This window comes from Arabidopsis thaliana, chromosome 5 (genome assembly GCF_000001735.4).
Source record: "Arabidopsis thaliana chromosome 5, partial sequence".
Classification (NCBI taxonomy): Eukaryota; Viridiplantae; Streptophyta; class Magnoliopsida; order Brassicales; family Brassicaceae; genus Arabidopsis; species Arabidopsis thaliana.
In genome coordinates, this window is record NC_003076.8 from 9,294,875 (window position 1) to 9,316,867 (window position 21,993).

At 34.9% G+C, this 21,993-nt stretch overlaps 7 protein-coding genes across 11 annotated transcripts; 5 read left to right on the forward strand and 2 right to left on the reverse strand.

Moving 5' to 3' along the window:
* The first annotated feature begins 466 nt into the window (after window positions 1-466).
* On the forward strand, window positions 467-1,506 carry AT5G26731 (uncharacterized protein). Its single transcript, NM_122555.3, has one exon. The coding sequence runs from the start codon at window positions 802-804 to the stop codon at window positions 1,099-1,101; it is 300 nt and encodes a 99-aa protein (NP_568485.1). The 5' UTR covers window positions 467-801; the 3' UTR covers window positions 1,102-1,506.
* Window positions 1,507-5,541: 4,035 nt separating this feature from the next.
* Window positions 5,542-7,284, forward strand: AT5G26730 (Fasciclin-like arabinogalactan family protein). The gene is made up of 3 exons (NM_180541.3): window positions 5,542-5,604; window positions 5,679-5,927; window positions 6,616-7,284. The coding sequence occupies exons 1-3, from the start codon at window positions 5,548-5,550 to the stop codon at window positions 7,114-7,116; spliced, it is 807 nt and encodes a 268-aa protein (NP_850872.1). The 5' UTR covers window positions 5,542-5,547; the 3' UTR covers window positions 7,117-7,284.
* A 1,780-nt stretch (window positions 7,285-9,064) lies between these two features.
* Window positions 9,065-9,964, forward strand: AT5G26720 (ubiquitin carboxyl-terminal hydrolase-like protein). Its single transcript, NM_180542.3, has one exon. It carries the CDS (start codon window positions 9,231-9,233, stop codon window positions 9,633-9,635), a length of 405 nt encoding a protein of 134 aa, NP_850873.1. The 5' UTR covers window positions 9,065-9,230; the 3' UTR covers window positions 9,636-9,964.
* A 640-nt stretch (window positions 9,965-10,604) lies between these two features.
* On the forward strand, window positions 10,605-13,566 carry AT5G26710 (Glutamyl/glutaminyl-tRNA synthetase, class Ic). Its single transcript, NM_180543.3, has 6 exons — window positions 10,605-10,938; window positions 11,018-11,117; window positions 11,211-11,364; window positions 11,443-12,530; window positions 12,611-13,078; window positions 13,164-13,566. The coding sequence occupies exons 1-6, from the start codon at window positions 10,799-10,801 to the stop codon at window positions 13,371-13,373; spliced, it is 2,160 nt and encodes a 719-aa protein (NP_850874.1). The 5' UTR covers window positions 10,605-10,798; the 3' UTR covers window positions 13,374-13,566.
* Window positions 13,416-14,751, reverse strand: AT5G26700 (RmlC-like cupins superfamily protein). Its single transcript, NM_180544.2, has 2 exons — window positions 14,569-14,751; window positions 13,416-14,100 (listed from the first exon to the last, which is right to left on the reverse strand). The coding sequence occupies exons 1-2, from the start codon at window positions 14,672-14,674 to the stop codon at window positions 13,565-13,567; spliced, it is 642 nt and encodes a 213-aa protein (NP_850875.1). The 5' UTR covers window positions 14,675-14,751; the 3' UTR covers window positions 13,416-13,564.
* A 1,171-nt stretch (window positions 14,752-15,922) lies between these two features.
* Window positions 15,923-16,698, forward strand: AT5G26690 (Heavy metal transport/detoxification superfamily protein). Its single transcript, NM_180545.2, has 3 exons — window positions 15,923-16,042; window positions 16,122-16,197; window positions 16,281-16,698. Exons 1-3 carry the CDS (start codon window positions 16,031-16,033, stop codon window positions 16,535-16,537), a joined length of 345 nt encoding a protein of 114 aa, NP_850876.1. The 5' UTR covers window positions 15,923-16,030; the 3' UTR covers window positions 16,538-16,698.
* On the reverse strand, window positions 16,572-20,676 carry AT5G26680 (5'-3' exonuclease family protein; the record flags this gene model as incomplete). 5 transcript variants are annotated; one of them, NM_001343978.1, is made up of 18 exons in its annotated part: window positions 20,573-20,676; window positions 20,358-20,474; window positions 20,224-20,282; window positions 19,994-20,053; window positions 19,861-19,914; window positions 19,716-19,764; window positions 19,587-19,634; window positions 19,404-19,469; window positions 19,232-19,282; window positions 19,000-19,119; window positions 18,836-18,920; window positions 18,668-18,749; window positions 18,222-18,336; window positions 18,073-18,129; window positions 17,923-17,969; window positions 17,787-17,841; window positions 17,233-17,430; window positions 16,572-17,082 (listed from the first exon to the last, which is right to left on the reverse strand). In NM_001343978.1, the coding sequence occupies exons 1-17, from the start codon at window positions 20,582-20,584 to the stop codon at window positions 17,254-17,256; spliced, it is 1,254 nt and encodes a 417-aa protein (NP_001332058.1). In that variant the 5' UTR covers window positions 20,585-20,676. The 5 variants fall into 5 exon arrangements, with proteins under 5 accessions (NP_001332058.1, NP_001332057.1, NP_001154740.1 ...); NM_001343977.1 differs by having other exon boundaries at window positions 17,212-17,430; NM_180546.3 differs by having other exon boundaries at window positions 17,008-17,082; window positions 17,277-17,486; window positions 20,573-20,665.
* Between the last annotated feature and the right edge of the window lie 1,317 nt (window positions 20,677-21,993).

Consider the following 21,993-nt stretch of genomic DNA (forward strand, 5'->3'; position numbering starts at 1 on the left):
TGCATACAAAAGTCTTGTTCTTAGGATGATGAAAGGGTTAGGTTTTGACCATAGCAAGCAAAGTAAATGCATAGGAGTTAGCTTATCCTTCTTTAATGCCTTGTCACATCTTCACACACCTAACTACACTAAACTAGTAATGTCCACCAAACTTAAACTATTTCTTTAGGTCTATCATATTCTTTTTGTGACCACAAAAGAGACTAAAATGAATGAAAAGAAACAAAGCACTACAAGATTCGTATATTAGATAATGAAATACTATTTAAAATTGTATAAACTTTTAAGTGTAAATATAAAAAATGTTAATACATTTATTTGTGACAAAAATAGGCATTCGTTTTAAATCCTTTGAACTATTTATCTTGGGTCCTTCTGATTCAATGTATGGGTGTGTTGGAATTAAACAAAACAAAAGTAGTATATTCTTTTCATTTTCAAAACAAAATGGCCTCATAAAAAGAAGTACTAATACACATTCATTCTCTAAACAACATTCACCGTAACAACTTTATGTTAGTGGGAATGTTGTTGCTTCTTGGGAATAGGTTAAAACTTAAAATCTTGCCAGATATTTTTGGATGTATTAACGTGAACAAAGACTTTCAAATGAGAGAGAGAGCACTTAGGTTACTTTGTGCCAATAAGACCACAGTGCTTAAACATAAAGCAAACATCTATAAGTACTTGAAACGAGAAAGAGAGAGAGAGAAAGTGAATGAGCGAGACAAAGAGTTTAACACACGCTTCTAACCAAACTCTTCGTAACTACGGCGGCGACTGAAGCGTTTTCAGATTCCGATGAGTGAGAAGCTTGTGTTCAGAAGCACTAGTGGTGGTGACTACTACGGTGCACCATATGGAGAGTATATGGAGAAGAGACAGTTGTTTCTCAGAAGCTACCAGTTTTCAAGAAAACAGAGTTTCGCTGAGAAAGTTTCAAGATCTGTTACGAGAGTGAAACGAGTTGTGTTGACAAGATTAAGATCAGCTCCGAAATTGAAACGCGTCGTTTGGTCACGACTCAGATCGGCTTTTTACTACCGTCGGAGACGTTTTTTTCGACTTCTTCACTTACACGAACCTTGTTATTGTTTCTAAAAGGTTTTGGATTAGTGTTTGTTTCGTCTTTAATTGTGTTTATGCTCAAATTAATCACTGTATAATCTCGTTGTTTGGTCTGATTAATAACGCTTAATTGAAGTTTTAGACTTTGTATTACTACTATTATTTAACGTTTTGAAAAGTCAAAGAGAGAAACGTGAACTTTGGTTCGATTAACGTGAAAGTGGTGACTCAGAGAGAGTTAAAGGTCCTCTTTTTGCGTGTCCCTTCGTCACCAAGTCAGAAGAAGCGTTTGCGTCTGGTTTTGTTAGAGCTACTTGTTATGGGCTTTAATGGGCCTTTGTCAAAGAGGCTACTAGATGATAAAAGAAATTGTTACAACAGCATCATGTATTAATTCTCGGACTGACTCATAAAGTTATTTAACGAAAATGGTTAACCAAACTTTTTACTACGATTTTCTATTTATTTGTTATCATTTCTGTTTAAAAAGATGTAAAATTTTAGATAGAAAAAGAATTAAAATTAAGTTTTACCTGAGTCATTCATTAACCATGTGTACAATTGTTAAAATGTAATCTTATTGATCTACAAAAAAAATACACCTTATATTTATAGTTAACTTTGATACAGCCAAATTATATCTATAGACTATCGTCTTACAATGGAAGTTGGTCTCGTGGCTTGACCTCTTGTGCAAATGGGTTTAGTTCTTCCATCGGCATGATAGTTTCCACAATATAAAGTATAAACGTCGGATGCAATCCTAAGGATATTTTTTTCTTATCTCTGTTTGTTATTTATGCATGATTGTTTTACTGAGCATTTAGTAATTTGTTCTTAGGACTAATCTATTCACACACACACAAAAAAAAAACTTGCGTACATCACAAAAAACGATTAGGCTCAAGCAGCACCAGATCAATACAGTTTTTTTTTTTTTTTTTGCATTTTCCTCCATAATTACAAGGCGTAAACAAAATATTTCATTTTTTAACTTTAAAATATTTAAAAATATTAAATTTTACATCGATATGTCTTCTGATCAGAGCCGTCCTTTGGACCAAGAACATTGGAAGTATAAAAATGCATCAAAGATCATAACTATCTAACAATCCTCTGTTGTTTCGAGGAAAAACGACAAAAATCTAGCTATAAATCGTCATTCAACGATCATGAATTTCTCGGATTTGTTCTATCTGCCAAGAAGAAGCCTTCATCTTTGGGGAATCACATTCAAAGCGAGGAAGAACATAGACTTAATCTTAGATATAATGTATAAGGGTTATATTGTTTTTTATTTTGGACTTTATAGCATTATTCTGCATATTTTGGAGATAGAAGGTAAAGTTGCACAAAACCTTATTTATATATACTATATATGTTCGAAATAATTCAAGGAAGTAAACCTATTGTTGAAATATGTTTCAAAGACTTTACAATAATTAGGTTGTAGGTTTTCTTGCTTTTACTTTCTTGTGATGTGAATGTAAATGGATCAGCATTGTCGTATCAATAAAAAAAAAACTTAATATAATGCTACATCAATATTGTTTTAGTTAAAATTTTCTACTTGTCTAGTTTTCATATCTACTTTTTATTTATTTTAAAATCAATGACTTCTAATAAATTAATTTTCTACGACAATTTTACAATCCATTAAAATCCAATAATCCATAGAAACTTAGAAGATGATAGATAACAACTTAAGTAAGGCAGTATGAAAAGTTGAAATGCAATATAATTTTTATTTTTGAGTTCTAACCTAAACAAGTTTTCAATAACTTTGAATAAAAACAAATTTAGGTTAGAACTCAAAAACTTGTTTTCAATAACAACAATGGAAATATGCACACCACTAATAAACTTTCTTGTATGAAATGGCTAAAGAACGAGTAGATCGTTGTTGACCATTCCAAAATACAACTTTCTACTTGGCCTCTAATCGATTTGAAATTGAAAATGATCTAGATTTTTTAGACTATTCATATCGAGATCAGTATCCTGATCTTGAAAAAGCCTCTTAATTATGTTTCATTCAATCGCCAAAAAGTAAGGTCGGTTTGGTTTTACAGAGTTTGTCTTTTTCCTGCAAGGTTCATCTTTCCGGGAAAAAAAAAGTAAGTTTTATATTTTTCTTAACTTCTTGTTAGACTAAGAAAACCAAATTTTAAACTAACGAGTTAATTTACATATACATTTTTTGAGCCATTTTAGCTAATAAATCCTAAACTTGAACTTATTTACAATAATGCCATTAGCATTAAATCTTTTTTCCAAACTAATTAATTTTACTTTACATTCTTAATTTAAATTGTCAATCACATTATCAATCAAATTTAATCCAAACAAACTTCACATCAATCCCTTAAAATTAGCATAAATATATTTGTTAACAATATTTTAAAACAAAGTTTTTTGTTTAAATAAATATTATTCTTACTAAACGTTTTTGTTTAAATAAATAAATCATGTATTTGAACTTATTTACAATGTCATGCTTAATTATTTAGGAATGAAAATATTTAATTAAAGATCTAAATCTTCTAAATCCTTGCTTTTAGATTTATTATGTCATTACCTAAAAGGTAAAAAATATTAACTTTTTAAATATAATTATTTCTATATTTAAACTTAATAAAACGTTATCAATATTTAAACTTTTAAAAAGTTTAATATATCACAATTTTTTAACATCATTATATAATATATAGAGTTTAAAAAAAATTCAAATTTTTTTCCGTCATATCTTGTGATTCGAAATTTTAAAAATGAACATATTTTAACCAATTGGCGAAAAATGTGTGGGTTCAACGTCCCGCATCGACTAAAATATTTAGACAAATGATTCGTAAACATATCATAAATAAGATCAGCATTAATAAAATAAATGGTGTTTTTATATATACTAACTTTAAAAATAAATTGTCCCCGCGGTACACAGCGGGTTAAAATCTAGTAATAGTATATAATAAGATGACTTGAGACAAAGAAAACAAGAAAATATTCTTTTCACTTTATCATGCAACTTAAAAAAAAAATACATGAATTATCCTGATGCTGATGTCAGTTTCACTTTCAACCATCCTTTTAAGCAGTTTTAGTTCCAATTTGTTTTCGGGATTTAGGCGGCGCCATGACTGCGACTGCGATTTTTGCATTGTCCAACCAGAACAAACAAACAACAGTGTAATTGTAAAATCATGATGTGGATAATAATACATATGTTATGTGGTTTGCAGAATGATATCGTTGTTTGCTATGACAACATAGATATACATTATCCACGCATCTATGGTTTCTCTTGAAATTACAAATTATTTTTGTGCGATTCACAAATACAAACTAAAACATGATGGGATTAACATCTACTCTTAGCGTTGAGAGAATTGGCGGGAAATTATTGTGATCGATGAATGCAAAAATGTTGTACATGATATAGAAGATACAATTGCAACTAATCGAAAAATCTTTGAGAACCATTCTTCAACTTTTATGGAAGCCATTAGAATTCAACAAAGTGACTATCAATGGTCTTGAGCTTCTCCAATACCTCTCCATAGCAATTTAATTATCAACGTACAACATATATATGTATATCTCATCATAATATTCCCCAATCATACTCATACCGTTTTCTACCGTCGGAGACGTGAGGATATCTTCTAAGTTCTTTCTCTTATGTTCTAGACCAATAATGATTCTTTTAAAAGCTAGGTGTATTGAATATTGATTCTGATTCACATAGCATAGTTGTTATCGTTAGTTTTCATTGAGTTGTGTTTTCTTTTCTTTACCTTTGTAGGAGATGGTCGAACTCATAATAAGTTCAATGTATTAGATTAAGATTTGTCTTCTGTTTGTAGTAAATTTGGATGATTTTTTAAGATTGTAATTCAAGTCGGACATTGGTGTATTTGAAGAAGTTTATGCACTCAAACTAGCCTAGGACTGAATGTAGCAGATTATAGATGATAGTCTGTTGTGACTTTTGTTTATAAGAGCAGCTATAATTTTTATTATTTTATTATTTTATCTCAGATTAGTCGTTGACAATATGAGAAAGAGATTATTTATGTAATTGCTGGAGATTAAGCGTGACTAATAAAGCATCAATTAAGGAACAGAAAGAAAGAAAAAAAAAAAGCAAGAAGAGAGATAGCATGATAAAGGAGATGATAACTTTACAGAACATAAAGACTTTACAAAACAGAATGTGATGATTTGTGACAACCACCTCGTTTTTTTTAAATAATATGTGCTATAATGAGAAGCAACACATTTAAAGATTGAAGCTTGTCTGTAAAGTAACAAACTTTTTTGGTCACTTTGAGAGAATCAAGAGGTATCATTATAAAGCTGTAAAGGGTTGGTGAAAGCCATCACATTTTCTGCCAAGCTTTTAAAAGAAACTGATGTGACAAGTAGAAAGAATTTTGAAGAAGCAAGAAAGGTTATATGAGGAGTTTGGTGTATAGGAAGATGTGGTGGGTTGTACATCGACGGATGAACAAGCGGAACTTAAACCGTGATTGCGAGGTATATGTTGTGAAAACCCAAAGATCTCGGATTCATATATTTTTAACTTTCTAAAATATTTTGTGATTTGACAGAATAAGAGGATATGTGAGTTGGGGAAAGACTTGGAAGAGATATTAAAGGGGAGGCTCGAGACGATAGAGGAGGAACCGGAAGCAGAAGAGCGAGAGCGGTTAGGAGACTCGCATAAGCCAATGTTGGTGAAGGCAAAGATGAAAGTGGAGAAAGGAAAATCAATAGTAAAAGCAAAAGTGAAGAGTGGGAAAGTCTTTTACATGTTGTGTGTTATCGGCTTAGCCTCTAAACGCGGGTTTAATGATCTTGTTCTTCACTAAACCTCCCTCAACTCCTAATTTTCTTTTCTTCTTGACTGTGGATGTATATATGTGTGTATTTATTTCGGTTATACTTATAATGGTGTAACGCAGTTTTGTGTTTGTTGTTCTTTGCCATCTCTAGTAGAGATTCTTTATGTAGTTTAACACATATAGTTGGTAGAATTGAGGACTAGAGTTTAATTTGTTTTTCTATGGCCGCTCCTTTATTGAAGCGTTTGTGGGAGTTTAAGGTTCTAAGTTCTAAACAGATCCTCAGGAGCTTCTCAAGATTAAAAAGTTACTCTATTTGTTTTAATATAGGTATGGACAAATCAAAATATCTTATGAGTCAAAATTTAGAATGAAATCATAAAATAACATTTATATGAAACGGATGAAGTATGACACAAAGAGAGAGAAAATCCACACGAGTATTCTAGATCACACTTAAAAGATGAAAAAAGTTGAAGTCATGAATCAACCATGGATCAACTAATTACTACGAAACTCTCGCCGGTTTAGTATTAACTCGCAAAGGTCATGTTCTTCTTCTTGTCCAACATAGTATATAACTTTGTTTTCAAATTCTAAAATTATATGCGTGATGATTCTAATATCAGCTAGTATGAAAACTTTTTCCCTAGTTATAGCTCCTTTGTTTTTCTTTTCTCTTACGATTCTTGCATCCACCGAGCCACCACATCTCATATTGAGACATGACAACTACAACCAAACCGACCTCATCTCTGCCATGACCGACATGAGAAGGCAATCTTACAACGGTTTTGTCATCCTTCTTCGTTTCCTCAACGATACAAATTACTTCAGGAACACAGATATTACTTTCTTGATGCCTAGCGACAACGATATTTCTCATGCAGACATTACTCCGGAGAGTCTTGAAACATTTATCCTAAAACATACGATCCCTGCTTGGCTTATGATCAACCACATGCTTCATTTTCCAAACAGAACTCTTGTTCCTTGTAGCTTCTCTGATAGAATGTTCACCATCACAAAATCTGGAGGGTCCGGGATATATGTGAACAACGCGAGGATCGTTACTCCTAATGTTTGTCAGAATTCTCGTATATCTTGCCATGGAATCAGCGACGTTATCTCATTCAACCAAAACTATGTTTCAACGAAAATGTTACCATCAGTTCGTCGAAACATCACTTCGTCAAAGCATTGAAGCTCTTTCTTTGTCCCACATAAGATTCGGAGGATGTGAGAATATCTTCTAATGTTTCCAAAAATAAGTGTTATAGGTTTCTCAAAGTCATGTACGAGTTGAAGTGTGCCAATTTTACTTTAGACTATGTTGTTGTAAACTTTTATTTCCCAAAGATAATGGTAAAATATTTACCCTCTAAGTGATATACGTAAATCATTTTTAGTGTTCATTTAAACCAATTAATGAAAATCGTATTAGATTAACCTAAATGATATACAATTTTCCTCTTTCTTATTACTAAGTAGGCAAAAAAAACTATACCAAGAAAAACCCATACAAATTATATAATTCTGTTTGGTTGCAAGTTTTTAGAAAGTTTTTTTCAGTTGTTAACTTAAAAACCATAAAACCTAAGAGCATCTACATCGGTGATCCTCATACATGATGTCTTAACTTTAATTTATTATAAAATTAATACTATTTTAATCTGAAGACATTCATTAACTTTGTTTCAGTTTTCTCTTCCCATTGGTGAGCTTAAATGGGTGTCTTCAACTTTCATGGAAGATTCAGTTTTCACCATTACAGAAGAATCATCAGACCACTTTTTCAGTTTCACCATTAACACAAATCCACCACCTTTCTCCATTCACCAGATACATTCGCCAAAAACAAATCGGAGAAATTGGCTTAATGTAAAAACCATCGGATCGATTCGTTGTGATAGATTTAATTTAGTCTTAGTAAGTATCGACCGATTTTCTGAAATGAAGAGAGAAGTTTGTTAGCCAAATGAAGGAAAAAAAAAATAGCACCAACCAATATTATGGTGACACGTTCTGTTTCTTCCAGTATCAGAAAAATGTCTTCTCACAGACATCAAAGCCACAGTGTCTCTCCTGTTCAGCGCATTAATTCCCATTTTTCTATTTTTTAATTTTATTAAAATTTGAAGATACCCTCTAAATTTGTCCGATGGGGATGGTCTAATAGATTTTTCGGGTTTTGAATTATATTTGATTAAGAAGATGTATTTATTTATTTGAAGTTTCAATTCAATCGTCTCTTTATGAAGTCATCTTTTATTAAAAGATATGGACACGCCAATTTTATTGTATATAGAATTTTCATTTTTCTTAATTTGCGACATCATAGTTTGCCCATTCTAGTTGAACTAATTCTCAGTAATCATTTCAACAACATTCCCTAATATTAACTCTTAATTTTGCATTTTATTGGCTCTAATTAGTATATTATATTAGGGTAAACAATAGAAACAAAAGTTTTTTTTTGTTTTGAGTCCAAAGGCGATTGCAAATTATAAAAGCCGAGCTACCAACACATAGAGTAGTTGAAGCTTTTAACATGAGGCCCGAGATTGGCCGTCCGCAGCAAAGACCGATAAGCCCCGGATCACATACTATTCCCAAGTCATGTGAACACGGTTTATCGGACAATTCCATGAACTATATCACTAAATAGAATCTCACAAACCAAAATATACTAAACGGTGCAAATTCACTTTATTAAGAATGGCTAACACTGAAACTTAGATGCCGAAGAAATGAAGAAACTATTTTCTATTTTTGTTTTGAAGTTGAAAAACAAAAACCAAACCGTAAACAAGAATGTACACCCCTCTAATAGAATATTATAAAAATGCTAAAGAATCACAAACTGAAACCAAATATAGAGAATAAAGCCGGCGTAACTACTCCTTTATCGAGATCCGTTTCAATTTTGGTAACTTTTGCTTGGGACAAACAAAACAACAATGGCAAGTATAAAACGTGTTCTTCATCAAAACCAGTAATAAGATTTTATTTTTCAGTCAACCAACAATAATAATAAGAAAAAAAACAGTAATAATAATAATAAAATTTCCATATAAAAACAGCGATATACCCGAATCTAATAAAATAATACTAAATTAATAAAAGTCGTTAAACACACAATTAATTTGTGAGAGCCAGCGAAGATTTTTTCTGATTGGGGAAAAACCTAAGTGAAGAAGAGAGACAATACAACAACAACAACAACAACAACAACAACACAAAAGCAGACCTCAATTTCTTCACAATTCTGATCTGGGTTTTGAGAAATTCGGAATCTTTCTTTTTCTCGTTTGGTTAATGCCTGGGAATCACAGTGAGATTTCATTGAATGAACAAAACAGAGTCGATGATAACGATACCAAGACGAAGACGACGACAAGGAAGAAGAAGAAGAAGAAAGATGTAACAATCGTTGATGATGACGATAATCAATTCGATACCACCAATCAATTGGTAAAGAGTAAGAATCGATTTTTAGGTAAGTTTCGTAAGAAACCCAAATCGCCAAAACGATGGTCTGGGTCGCGTAAAGGTGGGTGCTTTCGTGTGATGAGACCTCGAAGGAGAGAAGGAGGTGATGATGATTCTTCGGTTTCGTCTCCAGTTTCTGATCCTAATGATGAAAGGTTTAGTCATGAGATGTTGAGAGTTATGTTAGAGACTAATGATTTCTGCTCTGATGAGTGTAATCCACATCGGTGAATATTTTGTATGTTTCGTTATTGGGATTTGGGGTTGCTTGATTCTTATATTTATAGATTTTTTGGTTTTGGGTTTCTTTCTTTGGATCAATCTGTATAGAATCTCTCCATCAAATGGCTATGAGTGTTTTGTTTCTTATGTTTTAGACCAGTGATGATTCTTTAAAAGGGCAATTGTGTATTGAATCAGATTTGTTATCGGTAGATTTCATTTAGTTGAGTTAGCTTTGTGGGAGATGATCAAACTTATAGTAAGTTCAATGTATTTAGATTAAGATTGGCTTCAGTGCAGAGTAAATTTAGATGATTTTTTTGTCTCTCTAATGTGCCAAATGTGTAAGATGATAGTTCAAGACAGATAATGTGTGTATTCGAAGAAGTTTAGGTGCTCAAGACTTAGTCTATTGGTCTACTAAAACTAGCCTAGGACTGAATATAGCCTGTTGTGACTTGGTTTACAGAGATTTTAGTGATGGCTAGGTTTATAATGATGTCTCGGTAGATTGTTTAGGATGTGTGGTGTGCACATTTGGTTGAGAGTTGATTGATAGTCTTTCTGGTTTCGTGAATCGAACAAAAAGCAGGTTAAGCAATGACCTTGTCCAAAGAAGAGGGACCATTTAGCATTGGATTTCAGTGGTATTGCTAAATGAGTATCTGGTTACTTCCCATTCCTTAGTTCTATTGGCACAGTGTTTATCTGTTTCGATTTTTTCCTATATGAGTCTATGAGAGATTTTAGTTCAAAGATTTGTATTGCCTTTTAGCTTTTCTGAATTGCCTCTGCATTGGAGCTCCCATGAAGTATTCTCTCTTGAAAAGAGAACTGCAGAGACACTGATACAGAAACCAGTCACATAACTCATATAACCAAGGATAGTTTTAGTATAGTATGATTCTCCAAATGATGTGTACATACCAATTTAACTACTTATTACTCTAATCCAAGTTGAGTTAAAAAAAAAAACACTATGTAAAGATTGATACTTTATGGACTAAAAATTGAAAAAGTTGACAACTTGGAGCCGCCCACAGTTAAAAAAGTAAAAACCTAATCCTAAGACCCGAAACCACTCAACCAAAAAACTAGGGTTCTGTTTCTCGTCTCTCTCTCAAACCCACATTGCACAATCCATTTCTCGTTTCTCTGATTTAGATCCAAAGATGGATGGGATGAAGCTTTCGTTCCCACCGGAAAGTCCACCACTTTCAGTCATCGTTGCTCTTTCTCTCTCAGCTTCTCCGGTGACGATTGATTCTTCCGCCGCTGCAACAACCGTCCCTTCTTTTGTCTTCTCCGACGGGTACTTTCCGTTTTCTTAGTCTGGTTCCTTCTTTGATTTCTATGAAAGTTTAAACCTTTTTGTTAATTTCTTGATGTAGGAGGAAATTGAATGGAGCCACCGTTCTTCTTCGCTATGTTGGTCGATCAGCGAAAAAGCTTCCTGATTTCTATGGCAACAATGCTTTTGATTCTTCTCAGGTCTCGATTCTTTGTATTAACATGAAAGTTCGAATCTTCTGATGTAAATTTTGAATCTTTGTAACTTTGTTTGTTCTTGTGGGTGGTTCTCAGATTGATGAGTGGGTAGATTACGCATCTGTCTTCTCTTCTGGTTCAGAGTTTGAGAATGCTTGTGGTCGTGTTGATAAGTATCTCGAGAGTAGCACGTTTCTTGTTGGCCATTCTCTTTCCATTGCTGATGTCGCTATTTGGTCAGCTCTTGCTGGTAAGAAATTTGTTATCTTTGTTATGTGTTTGGTGTGAGTTTCTCTGTATTTGAAGCTGATTAGTTGAGATTTGGTAGGAACTGGTCAAAGATGGGAAAGTTTGAGGAAATCTAAAAAGTATCAGAGTCTTGTTAGATGGTTCAATTCGATATTAGACGAGTACAGTGAGGTGCTTAACAAGGTTCTAGCAACTTATGTTAAGAAAGGATCAGGGAAGCCTGTTGCTGCACCTAAGTCTAAAGATAGCCAACAAGCTGTGAAAGGAGATGGTCAGGATAAAGGTAAGCCTGAAGTGGACTTGCCGGAAGCGGAGATTGGAAAGGTTAAACTCCGGTTTGCTCCAGAGCCAAGTGGTTATCTTCACATAGGACATGCTAAGGCTGCGTTGCTGAACAAGTATTTCGCTGAGCGTTACCAAGGGGAAGTGATTGTGCGTTTTGATGATACTAACCCTGCTAAAGAAAGCAATGAGTTTGTGGATAATCTTGTGAAGGATATTGGGACCTTGGGGATCAAGTATGAGAAAGTGACATACACTTCGGACTATTTTCCTGAATTGATGGATATGGCGGAAAAACTGATGCGTGAGGGTAAGGCATATGTTGATGACACACCGAGGGAGCAGATGCAGAAAGAGAGGATGGATGGGATTGATTCGAAATGTAGGAATCATAGCGTCGAGGAGAATTTGAAGCTATGGAAGGAAATGATTGCAGGAAGTGAGAGAGGATTACAGTGCTGTGTTCGTGGGAAATTCAACATGCAAGATCCCAACAAAGCCATGCGTGACCCGGTTTATTACCGATGCAATCCTATGTCTCACCACCGTATCGGGGATAAGTATAAGATATATCCAACATATGACTTTGCTTGCCCGTTTGTTGATTCCCTTGAAGGTATAACGCATGCTCTTCGGTCTAGTGAGTATCATGACCGAAATGCTCAGTACTTTAAAGTTCTGGAGGATATGGGACTGCGACAGGTTCAGCTTTACGAATTCAGCCGGTTAAACCTAGTTTTTACACTTCTCAGTAAGCGCAAGCTTCTCTGGTTTGTCCAAACTGGATTGGTTGACGGGTGGGATGATCCACGTTTCCCGACAGTCCAAGGAATTGTTCGTAGAGGTTTGAAAATCGAGGCTCTGATTCAATTCATTCTCGAGCAGGTAAACCTTTCTGTTTCATTGTTGGTTATCTCATTTGAATGATCTGTATAATAATTCTGATGATTGTTATTCGTTTCCAGGGGGCTTCGAAGAATCTAAATTTGATGGAATGGGACAAACTTTGGTCTATAAATAAGAGAATAATTGATCCTGTGTGCCCTAGACACACTGCTGTGGTTGCAGAACGTCGTGTACTATTTACCTTAACGGATGGTCCTGATGAGCCGTTTGTTCGCATGATACCAAAGCACAAGAAATTCGAAGGTGCTGGAGAAAAGGCGACCACTTTCACTAAGAGCATTTGGCTCGAGGAAGCTGATGCGAGTGCCATATCCGTTGGTGAGGAAGTAACTTTGATGGATTGGGGAAATGCTATCGTAAAGGAAATCACAAAGGACGAGGAGGGTCGTGTCACTGCCTTATCTGGTGTCTTGAATCTCCAAGGTTCTGTAAAGACTACAAAGCTGAAGCTGACATGGCTTCCTGATACTAATGAATTGGTCAATCTCACATTAACAGAGTTTGATTATCTAATCACCAAGAAGAAGGTAAGAATCGGTTGATGCATCTCTACATTTGATTATTGTTTTCTCTCTCAAAATCACTGATTTGTTTGTTTTTGCTGCAACACAGCTGGAAGATGATGATGAAGTTGCTGATTTTGTGAATCCTAACACAAAGAAGGAAACATTGGCACTTGGTGATTCGAATATGAGGAATCTGAAATGTGGAGATGTGATTCAGCTTGAGAGGAAAGGCTATTTCAGATGTGATGTGCCTTTTGTCAAATCTTCAAAGCCCATTGTCTTATTCTCCATTCCAGATGGAAGAGCCGCTAAGTGATCAATGAACTATTTTTGAGTTTCCCATTTTATGAACATTGTGTTGAGAAATTTGCTCTTTAGGTTTTAAAACAATGAAAACAAAGCTTTTTATCAGTTCTTTAGTTTCATCTCATAATAGTTTTAAAGTTGCAAACTTTATATTGATTCATTCTTCTTTGCTTAGTGTTTACAATATAAACAAAAACAAACTCATTTCTTGGGTGCGTATCTCAGTTTGATCTTCTTAACCTGTTTGTGTTTGAGCTGGAATGACTTGGCCAGAATGTCATCGGGAAGAGCTCCAAAGAGAGAGGCGACAAGTGATTGTGTTCCGGGCAATTGGCTATCGAAGGCTGCGAGTACAGATGCTGGACTGTTGGCAATGTTCTTCTGGAAATGGATGAGTCCCTTGGGGAAGGTGAAAACGTCTCCCTTGTTAAGGTTCTTGGCGATGAGTTTTCCAGCGGTTGTTACAAAGCCAACATAGAGCTGACCTTCAAGGACGAAAATGATCTCGGAGGCACGTGGGTGGACATGGGGTGGGTTTAGGCCGTTTGGGGCGTAGTCGATGCGGGACATGGAGAGGCCGAGAGTGTTGAGTCCCGGTAGCTTTTCTACGTTGGCTCCGGTCACGACTGAGCCGGTAGAGGTGTTTGTGGCGGCAATGTTGGCTAAGCCTTTGAAGTAGAAGTCTTCTGGTGTTATTTGTGTTGAGTCCTTGCAAGTGTATCCGTTGACCTTGACCGCTTCATTTGTGATCAAAAGAGAGCAAAACACAGTTAGATAAATTTTGACAAGAAGAAACAAAAGACAAACTAACTTCAAAACTCTATTATTATTTGGTATGATACTATTGAAAAAGAATGTTGTCCACCTACTTTATATTTTAACATTTTGATAAATACTATATCATTTATAAATCCTGCCAAAGTTCGAGGAAACTCTTGAATAATATAATACAAAATCGAGAAATAAAGTATAGTATAAATGAGAAGATTTCGTTTCATAATATCTCAATTGGTGGCAAATTTCTTAACATGATATAATTTTATAACTAGAAGAGGACAAAAAACCATAATATCATGTGGAAATTGGGATCTATAAGAAAAAACAATAAAATGTTTTTACCAACGATGAACAAAAAAAAAGAGGTGAAAACATGTCACGGGTAAGGTAAAATTGATTGAAACAAAATGTGTTAGTGAGGTAAATACCATTAGACAAATCAGCAACACAAACATCTTGAAGCATCTCCGCGGAGGCCATGGCTACAAACAACATTGTAACAACAACAACAAGATGGGTTGCAAAAGACGCCATTATTGTTGTTGTTGTTATTTTTTTTCTGAAAAGAGTTTGTTTTTGATGAATTTATAAATTACTAATAAATTCACAATAAAAATGCCTTGAATTTGGTATTCTTATAAACACCGAGGATGCTTTACAATGTTTATTATTAGGCCAATTGTGAGAGGTGGAGTTTAATTCTTAATTTAGCCAAAATTAGGTTTTTAAATTTTAATTGTTGGTGATTAACAAGAGTTGTTTATTGGTGAATTGAGACATCTCATCTAATCTATTTGGCTTTAGTACCGTACGAGGAAACTCTCCTAAATTAAACGTGGCCACAAAAAAATCGTTGTATGGATTAATAAAATAGAAACTAGATGTTGGCTTGTAATTTCGTTATAACTCAGCTAGCTTTGTTTTGTTTTTGGCCAAACGACTCAAATCTAATACAAACTCTCATTTTACTTGAGGCTTGGATAAATAACCGAACTGAGAAAACCAAACAAGACCGAACCGAGATTTCGTGTTTTGGATCGGTTTCGGTTCTTTCGGCTGAACCGATCGACAGGACTTTAATTTTGGTTAGGGTCAGGTCGAACCTATCTATTTCTCAGATACTTAAGAAAATGGATTATACCAAAATTAAACCGGTTTTCACAAAATTTAGACCGTTTTCAGCAATAGCCGAACCAAACCAAACTGAATTTAACCCAAAACCCAGAATTTAGTCAAAACATAACTGAATTAACAAATTAACCGGAAACCGGATCGAACCGAATTTATTTTAGGTTAATATCGACATCTGTATAATTTTGTTGGCGATAACCGAACTAACCGACCCGGAGAACCGAAGTCGCATTCCTATTGAATTTTACATTTGTAACCAAACCGGGGAGATTTGGTGACTTGAGATTTGGTTTCTGGGTCGACAGAGATTGTCCGCTAAAATGTCACTGTCATTAACAAGTACACAACATATAATATGTTAAATAGATGAACAAGTGAACAAATGGTTTAAGACTTATGACTAACAAATACCCTCATGGATAAACTCACAAAAGTCCCAAGTTCAGCTTGAATCGATATTTAGATATATATTATCAACTATGTAAAAACCCAAATATAATATGTAACTATATTAATATAAGTGTAGACAAAATGTATAGACTACATAAAATATAACTAGAGTAAGCTCGTTGACGCAACAGTTTGGGAGAAAGACTTAAACGAAGTCAAGTCGCTTTTATTTAATGAAGATGTTGAGAAATGAAGACAATAAGAAACAACTCAAGTGCTTCTTTCATCAAATCTCTCCTATTTATATGTTTCTAATTTCTTCTCCTCTATTCATATCTAAATCCCATAATCCTTGTTAATCTCTCCATCATGACGACTAAGGTAAAAACATGCTCATGCTACTACTTATACGGAAAAGAATTCGAGTTTTTCGTTTCTTGAATCATTCGATTGTGTGCAGAAAATCGAGATCAAAGTGGATATCGATTGTGAGAAATGCAAACATGCAATCATGGAAGCTGTCACAGAGCTAGAAGGTATGATTTTTTTTATAAAAACGATGTTACATATTGTGTATATATGAGAGATGCGACTAAAAGATGAGAGGTTTGAAATGCAGGTGTGAATATAGTTTCACTGGATCAAGAGAAGAGTATACTAACCGTGGTGGGTACTATGGATCCGGTCTGCGTAGCAGAACAGCTTAAGAAGATCAATAAGAAACCAGTAGTAATCAGCGTCGGACCACCGAAAAAACCAGACCCAAAACCAGACCCTAAGAAGGACCCTTGTTTCATTCCTTACTGCTACTACACCCCCCGTGACATGGTATCAGTTAATACCTATGAAAGCGGAAGTGGCTGCACCATTGTTTGAATCCTGTCTCCATCTCTTAATCTTCATGTAAAATACTGCAATCTTTTAGTCCATACAAAATTTCTTATGTGATTATGTTTCATTTATCTTACTATGTGATGAAAGCTTTGTTATTGGCTCCTCTTGAACCAAGTAATATCAATAGAAAATACATAATTTAGCCTGGTGTCTAGCTTTTCCATCATATTGAATTCTACAATTAGCACATGAAAACACAAGCACAAGCATTTCCCTTGTCAAAAGACAACTCATGAACTTTCACAGAAATCATAATGATGCAAATGAAGTTCAGACCTGACTTAATATTCTACCATCGAGAAAGTAAAAGACTAAACTACCATTACAGAAACATGGTAAAAACAAAAAGCAAACAGACTACTTAGACCTAGGAAATACCATCACAGTTTATTGATCTTCTCTTGAGATCTTTTCTGCAGAAAGCGTACTAGCTTATAAACTAGGACTGTGATTTACTTCTTCTTCCTTCCACCAGCTCCTTTGGTTTTCTTATTTGCTGCTCCTTTAGTGGTACTCTCTGGGATTTCCTATAGCAAGTAAGAAACAGTTCATAAACACCAAATGATCGATGCATATCTAGAAACATGTGAAACACAAAGTAGAGTGTTATATTGATCCCAGGAATCTTAAAAATGGAGGAACTTGGTTCTATGTACGTAAGATAGTCTCCTGCTCACAGCTGTATGTTCACCGGATATTCAGATTCTTGTGCCTATGACACCTCCAGCCATGTGAACCGAAAGGTTGGAAGCCCGGGATAGAGAGAACAGCCTAACGCTAACAATGTTATCGGAGGAGTACCATCCAAAAGCATGCAGAGAGGAGACTTTATTGCTGATGGCTGGTTTATACTGCCTGAGCAAGCATTTGGTACCCTGTGATCCAGTATATTGGGAATCACTTCGGAGGCAACTAGGCATATAAGGTTTCCCTAAAGTGTACATATATTTCTATTCATTTGTGGACATGTGTTAAGAGTTTGTGGCAGGCTATGGACAATAAATTGATAATAACAAGATGTAGGTGGAAAGCATGAAAATGTTTTAAGTACCACTAATCGGGAGTTGTCTTACAATCCATTTGGAAAGCCGTAGAGTTACCAATTAATTTACTAATCAGTGTTTCTTTTGCAATTAAGGAATTATGTGACGTACACATTCATGTACATGTGGAAAGAAAGAAGCTTAAGAACTAATTGGTTCAACCATATATAAAACTGTAAGGGACAAACCTTTCTCTTAGCAGGTACGGATGAGTTAGCAACTGGCTTGAAAAATGACTCCAGCCTGTGATATGTTTAAGACAGAAATGAGTGGAAGGAGAGGTACAAGCTAAAATCACCACTAATTTGTTCGAAAGATACCAACCTGCCCTGCGATGATTTATTCTTCGCAGTTTTAATTTTCTCTATCGCCTATACAAGAATTTCAGATCATCCACAATATTATTATCAGAATAAAGCATTGCACAATATGGAAAATATGGAACAAAGTATGATAACACTACGTGAAGCATACCTTGGTTACCCTGTCTATGTTGAATCCATTTTCATTCACCAAAAACTGAACTATACCCTGGCAAGGAAGACAAAAGGAGGTACCTAAGAAAAATTCCCGAAGAATCCAAAATATGCGTGGAGCAGAATAGGGGAGAACTAGGTTTCTACCTCTTCATCTGGAGAGGTCCACTTAATATCAAGCTGCTCTTCGTCTGTTATTACGTCAGGTTCTTTGAAAAGTTTTCGAGCTTCATTATATGGCCATTCCTCAGGTATTTGATACCTACATAAAATACCAAAATGTAAACGTCTTTAACGCACTATGGCTATTGCTCATGTAACAACAGATGTTAAGAGATAGAACAAAGTTGACAGGATGGATTAATTTAGATTAGACTACATGTTGACAGATAAATGCTTCTTAAATATGTGGCTAAGGTAATGCATCGCGATAAGAAATATTTTCAGCAAACAGCAGATGTAATGTGCAGCCAACTAGACTAATTAACAAGTTATAACCTTCACTCATATTGGTTGGTTTGAACTTTTATATAATAAAATCAGTATATAGTCACCAAATCAAGTTACTCTGAGATACTAAAACAGAATTAAACCTTTCTTTGTTTAGATTTTCGAGTATAGTCTCAATAGATCCATGCTGGCGAATGAGCTTTAGGGCAGTCTGCCCTCCGATACCTGTTTCACAAAATACATATTAGTTTCTAACTTGCGTTCTACAATTCACAGAGAAAATAACACAATATTGATCTATATCTAGATACCTCGGATGCTGTCACAATAGTCACATCCAGACAATATACACAAGTCGATGAACTGATCCATGGTAAGTTGAAGCTCTTCTAAAATCTGAAACGAGACCACAATATAAGGATCAGTTCATTAACTTAATACGTTGAAGAAAGAATAGTGTGTGTGAGAGACAAACCTTAGCAACTTCAAATTCCATGACAGGGATCTTTCTGGAGCTAGGATCCATCAGGTGGCGAAGAAACTTAGGAGCTCCAAAAGTCAAGGAATCCATATCTTCAGAAGCCACACCATAAACCTAAACAGACAAAAGCGTTTCATAAGGAAGCATCGCATATAAGATTGAAGACAGTGGTCACTTGAAACTGACAGTTAAACGCGAAAAAGAGAACAAACAAAAGAATTAAGACCTTTCCTGACTTGCAAAGTGCAGCACATTGCGCTTCAGCCTCGGAAGTGGCCTGTATGTAAGAAGCAACATCAGTCTTCTTTTCAAACTTTTAGCCATTTCATATCATAAACAAAAAGACGAGTTAATAGAAGAGATTTAGACCCTCGGGACTCTGCACATAACATAAGTACCTCAACAACAGGCACCCCCATGAGTCTCAAGAGTCTTTTGCAGTCATCATTATGCTGTTTTGTCACCTGGAGAGTGGAAATTTATACATATATTAATACGAGTCCTAGATTCAATTGCTTTGAAGTGGATGCCATAAAAACTAAGGAGTCCAACGATTCATAGATGAAAAAATAATATACTACCTTCACAGTTCGTTTGCTGTACTTCTCAATGTCTTCCTTGTTTCCTGCCTATCAGCACAGAAAAGCTTCTAAATTTATGCTCTTCCGGTAATAAAATAAAGCTAGGCAAGGCAAGTAAGAGTGACAAACCTCAATTGCACCAGTCAAATCTGCAGTTGCATCAGCTCTCTTGGAGTAACTGAATCAAGAGTAGAAAGCAACAGTTCAGAAACTCACTTTAGCCATTGTCTAACTAAAACTCAATTTAAGAAGCATTCCAGATAATTAAATCTACCGTTTAGCCAGTTCCTGTCTCTTTAACTCCGGGGGCTTCCCATCGAAAACATAGCTGCATCAAAAGATTCAGAACTAATAAAAAAAGAGAACCTTTTCCACCAACAGAGAAAGTAAAAGGAGGAGAGCATTACACAGGCTTAATTCCAGCTTCAAGAAGACGAATCGTTCGATTAAACATCCCTTGTAAATGACTACATGTACAAAACAAACATAGAGACAACACATCACATAAAAAGATCCAAACCGATTAAACATCATGTAAATGACTACATATACAAAAAAAACATAGAGACATAACACATCACACAAAAAGATCCAAACTTTACAATAGTGGAAACAAAGAGAGAGTAGTAATAGTAACCTAGTGACTTCACCAGCTTCATTAGTGAGCATTTCAGTCCCAGTTCTTCCAACAACAATCTGTGTCACATTCAACCACAATTACAAAAACTATACTCATTGAGATTGATACAAAGGAGAAGAAGGGGCACGAACGAGGAATTGGTAAATGCTCATGCTAGCATCAACAGCGATTTTCCGACCAAAATAGCTCTCGAATTTCTGTTCTTTCATACAACTAGGCGCATTGTCGGCTAAAAGCTTCGTTAAACCCTAAAAATCCGACCAAAAACACACACAAAACATTAGATCGAATTCAGGAATCGTAATCTAAAACTGAAACGAGAAGTAATCGTTTGTTTGAACCAGACCTTAATACCCATGGCGGTTACAGAGAAAGTTAGCGAATGCGAAGGTGTTGTCTCTCTCTCTCTCTCAGGGAACTTTGCCAATTTGGTCTCCTCACGCCGGCGATGATAATTGTTTTCCCGCCTCCTCAACACGTGTGGGCGCTAGAGTCTGATTAACTTTATGAGGCCTTTAAACCTAATGAGCCCATCAGGTTGTTAAGGCCCATCATATAGTTAAGGCCCATGAGTCATAGTCCAAAGAAATGTTAGTGGAATCGAAACTCTCTTTTAAGATGCATCTTATATGACTATATACTTTTTGGAGCTATAAAGTTATAAGTTGAGAGAGAGAATGTTCAATGTAGCCCATATAAATGTTCTGAGTTTCGTTATATGTAAGGGTATGCTATTCTTTTGGCATTTTATTTCCCTACCAATACAGTGATGTCTTTTTTGCTGGAGACAAATCCATTCTAAGATCCGATTTGGATCTGAAGCCTTCAAAAAACATATAGTTCTCATCAAACCTGACTATGGGTTGATAAAGAAATTCGAAATCAGATTTCAGCAATCCGACTCTCTTAGGCGACATGCGTTATAACGATGCTTACCAACACTAGATTTACTCTCGAGACTAGTTATCACTGATTCTTAGAAAGCTTTAAAATTTTCAGAAGTTTTTAGAGTTTACTTTTCAAACAAACTTAGCACAAGTTGTAAAAACGTATTTTTTCTTTTAAATCTAATTTGATATTATATTAAAAAAAAAAAAAAAACTAACTATCGTATCGTGATCTTGTTTTTATTATTTTTACCAAAATTATAATATTTTAGGTAATGTTCTCCGTAATATCTTTCACTTTCATTTTATTATTTCAATGATATTAACATTCATAACAAAAAAAAGAAAACATATAGTTGGCATCGTAATTTGTTCTTGGTTTTCTCATCCTACCACGGTGTGGGATGGTTCATTAGTTAAAAAAGAAGAAGGTAGATATTGAAATCTAAAGAGAAAGTGTGTACTTGATTATAAATCATGTAGATCTAGCAAACGAAACTGTACTTGAGTTGCCAAAAAATCATTTTGATTTTATAAATATGGGAGGTTTCATTATTCGTGCATGGGAATCGAATGGGTCAAGGAGTAAAAAACAAAGAACGTAATGGTGGTGAATGGTGTGATACGTGGGTTTTATTTTATTTTTAAACGTCAACATTATTGATATCTACAACAAATATAATCATTGTGTAAGTATAAGAAACGGTGGTGGTACGTGATCATTTAAATATAGTTACGCTAAAAAAAGACGTTCACCGACAGGATTTTGTGGAGAAACGTACATATATTCATTACGCACCACGGAAAAATACAACGATATGTCCTTAGTTAACACCTTCATCCCAAGTTTACAATTAATTCCCCAAAACTTTCAACTTTA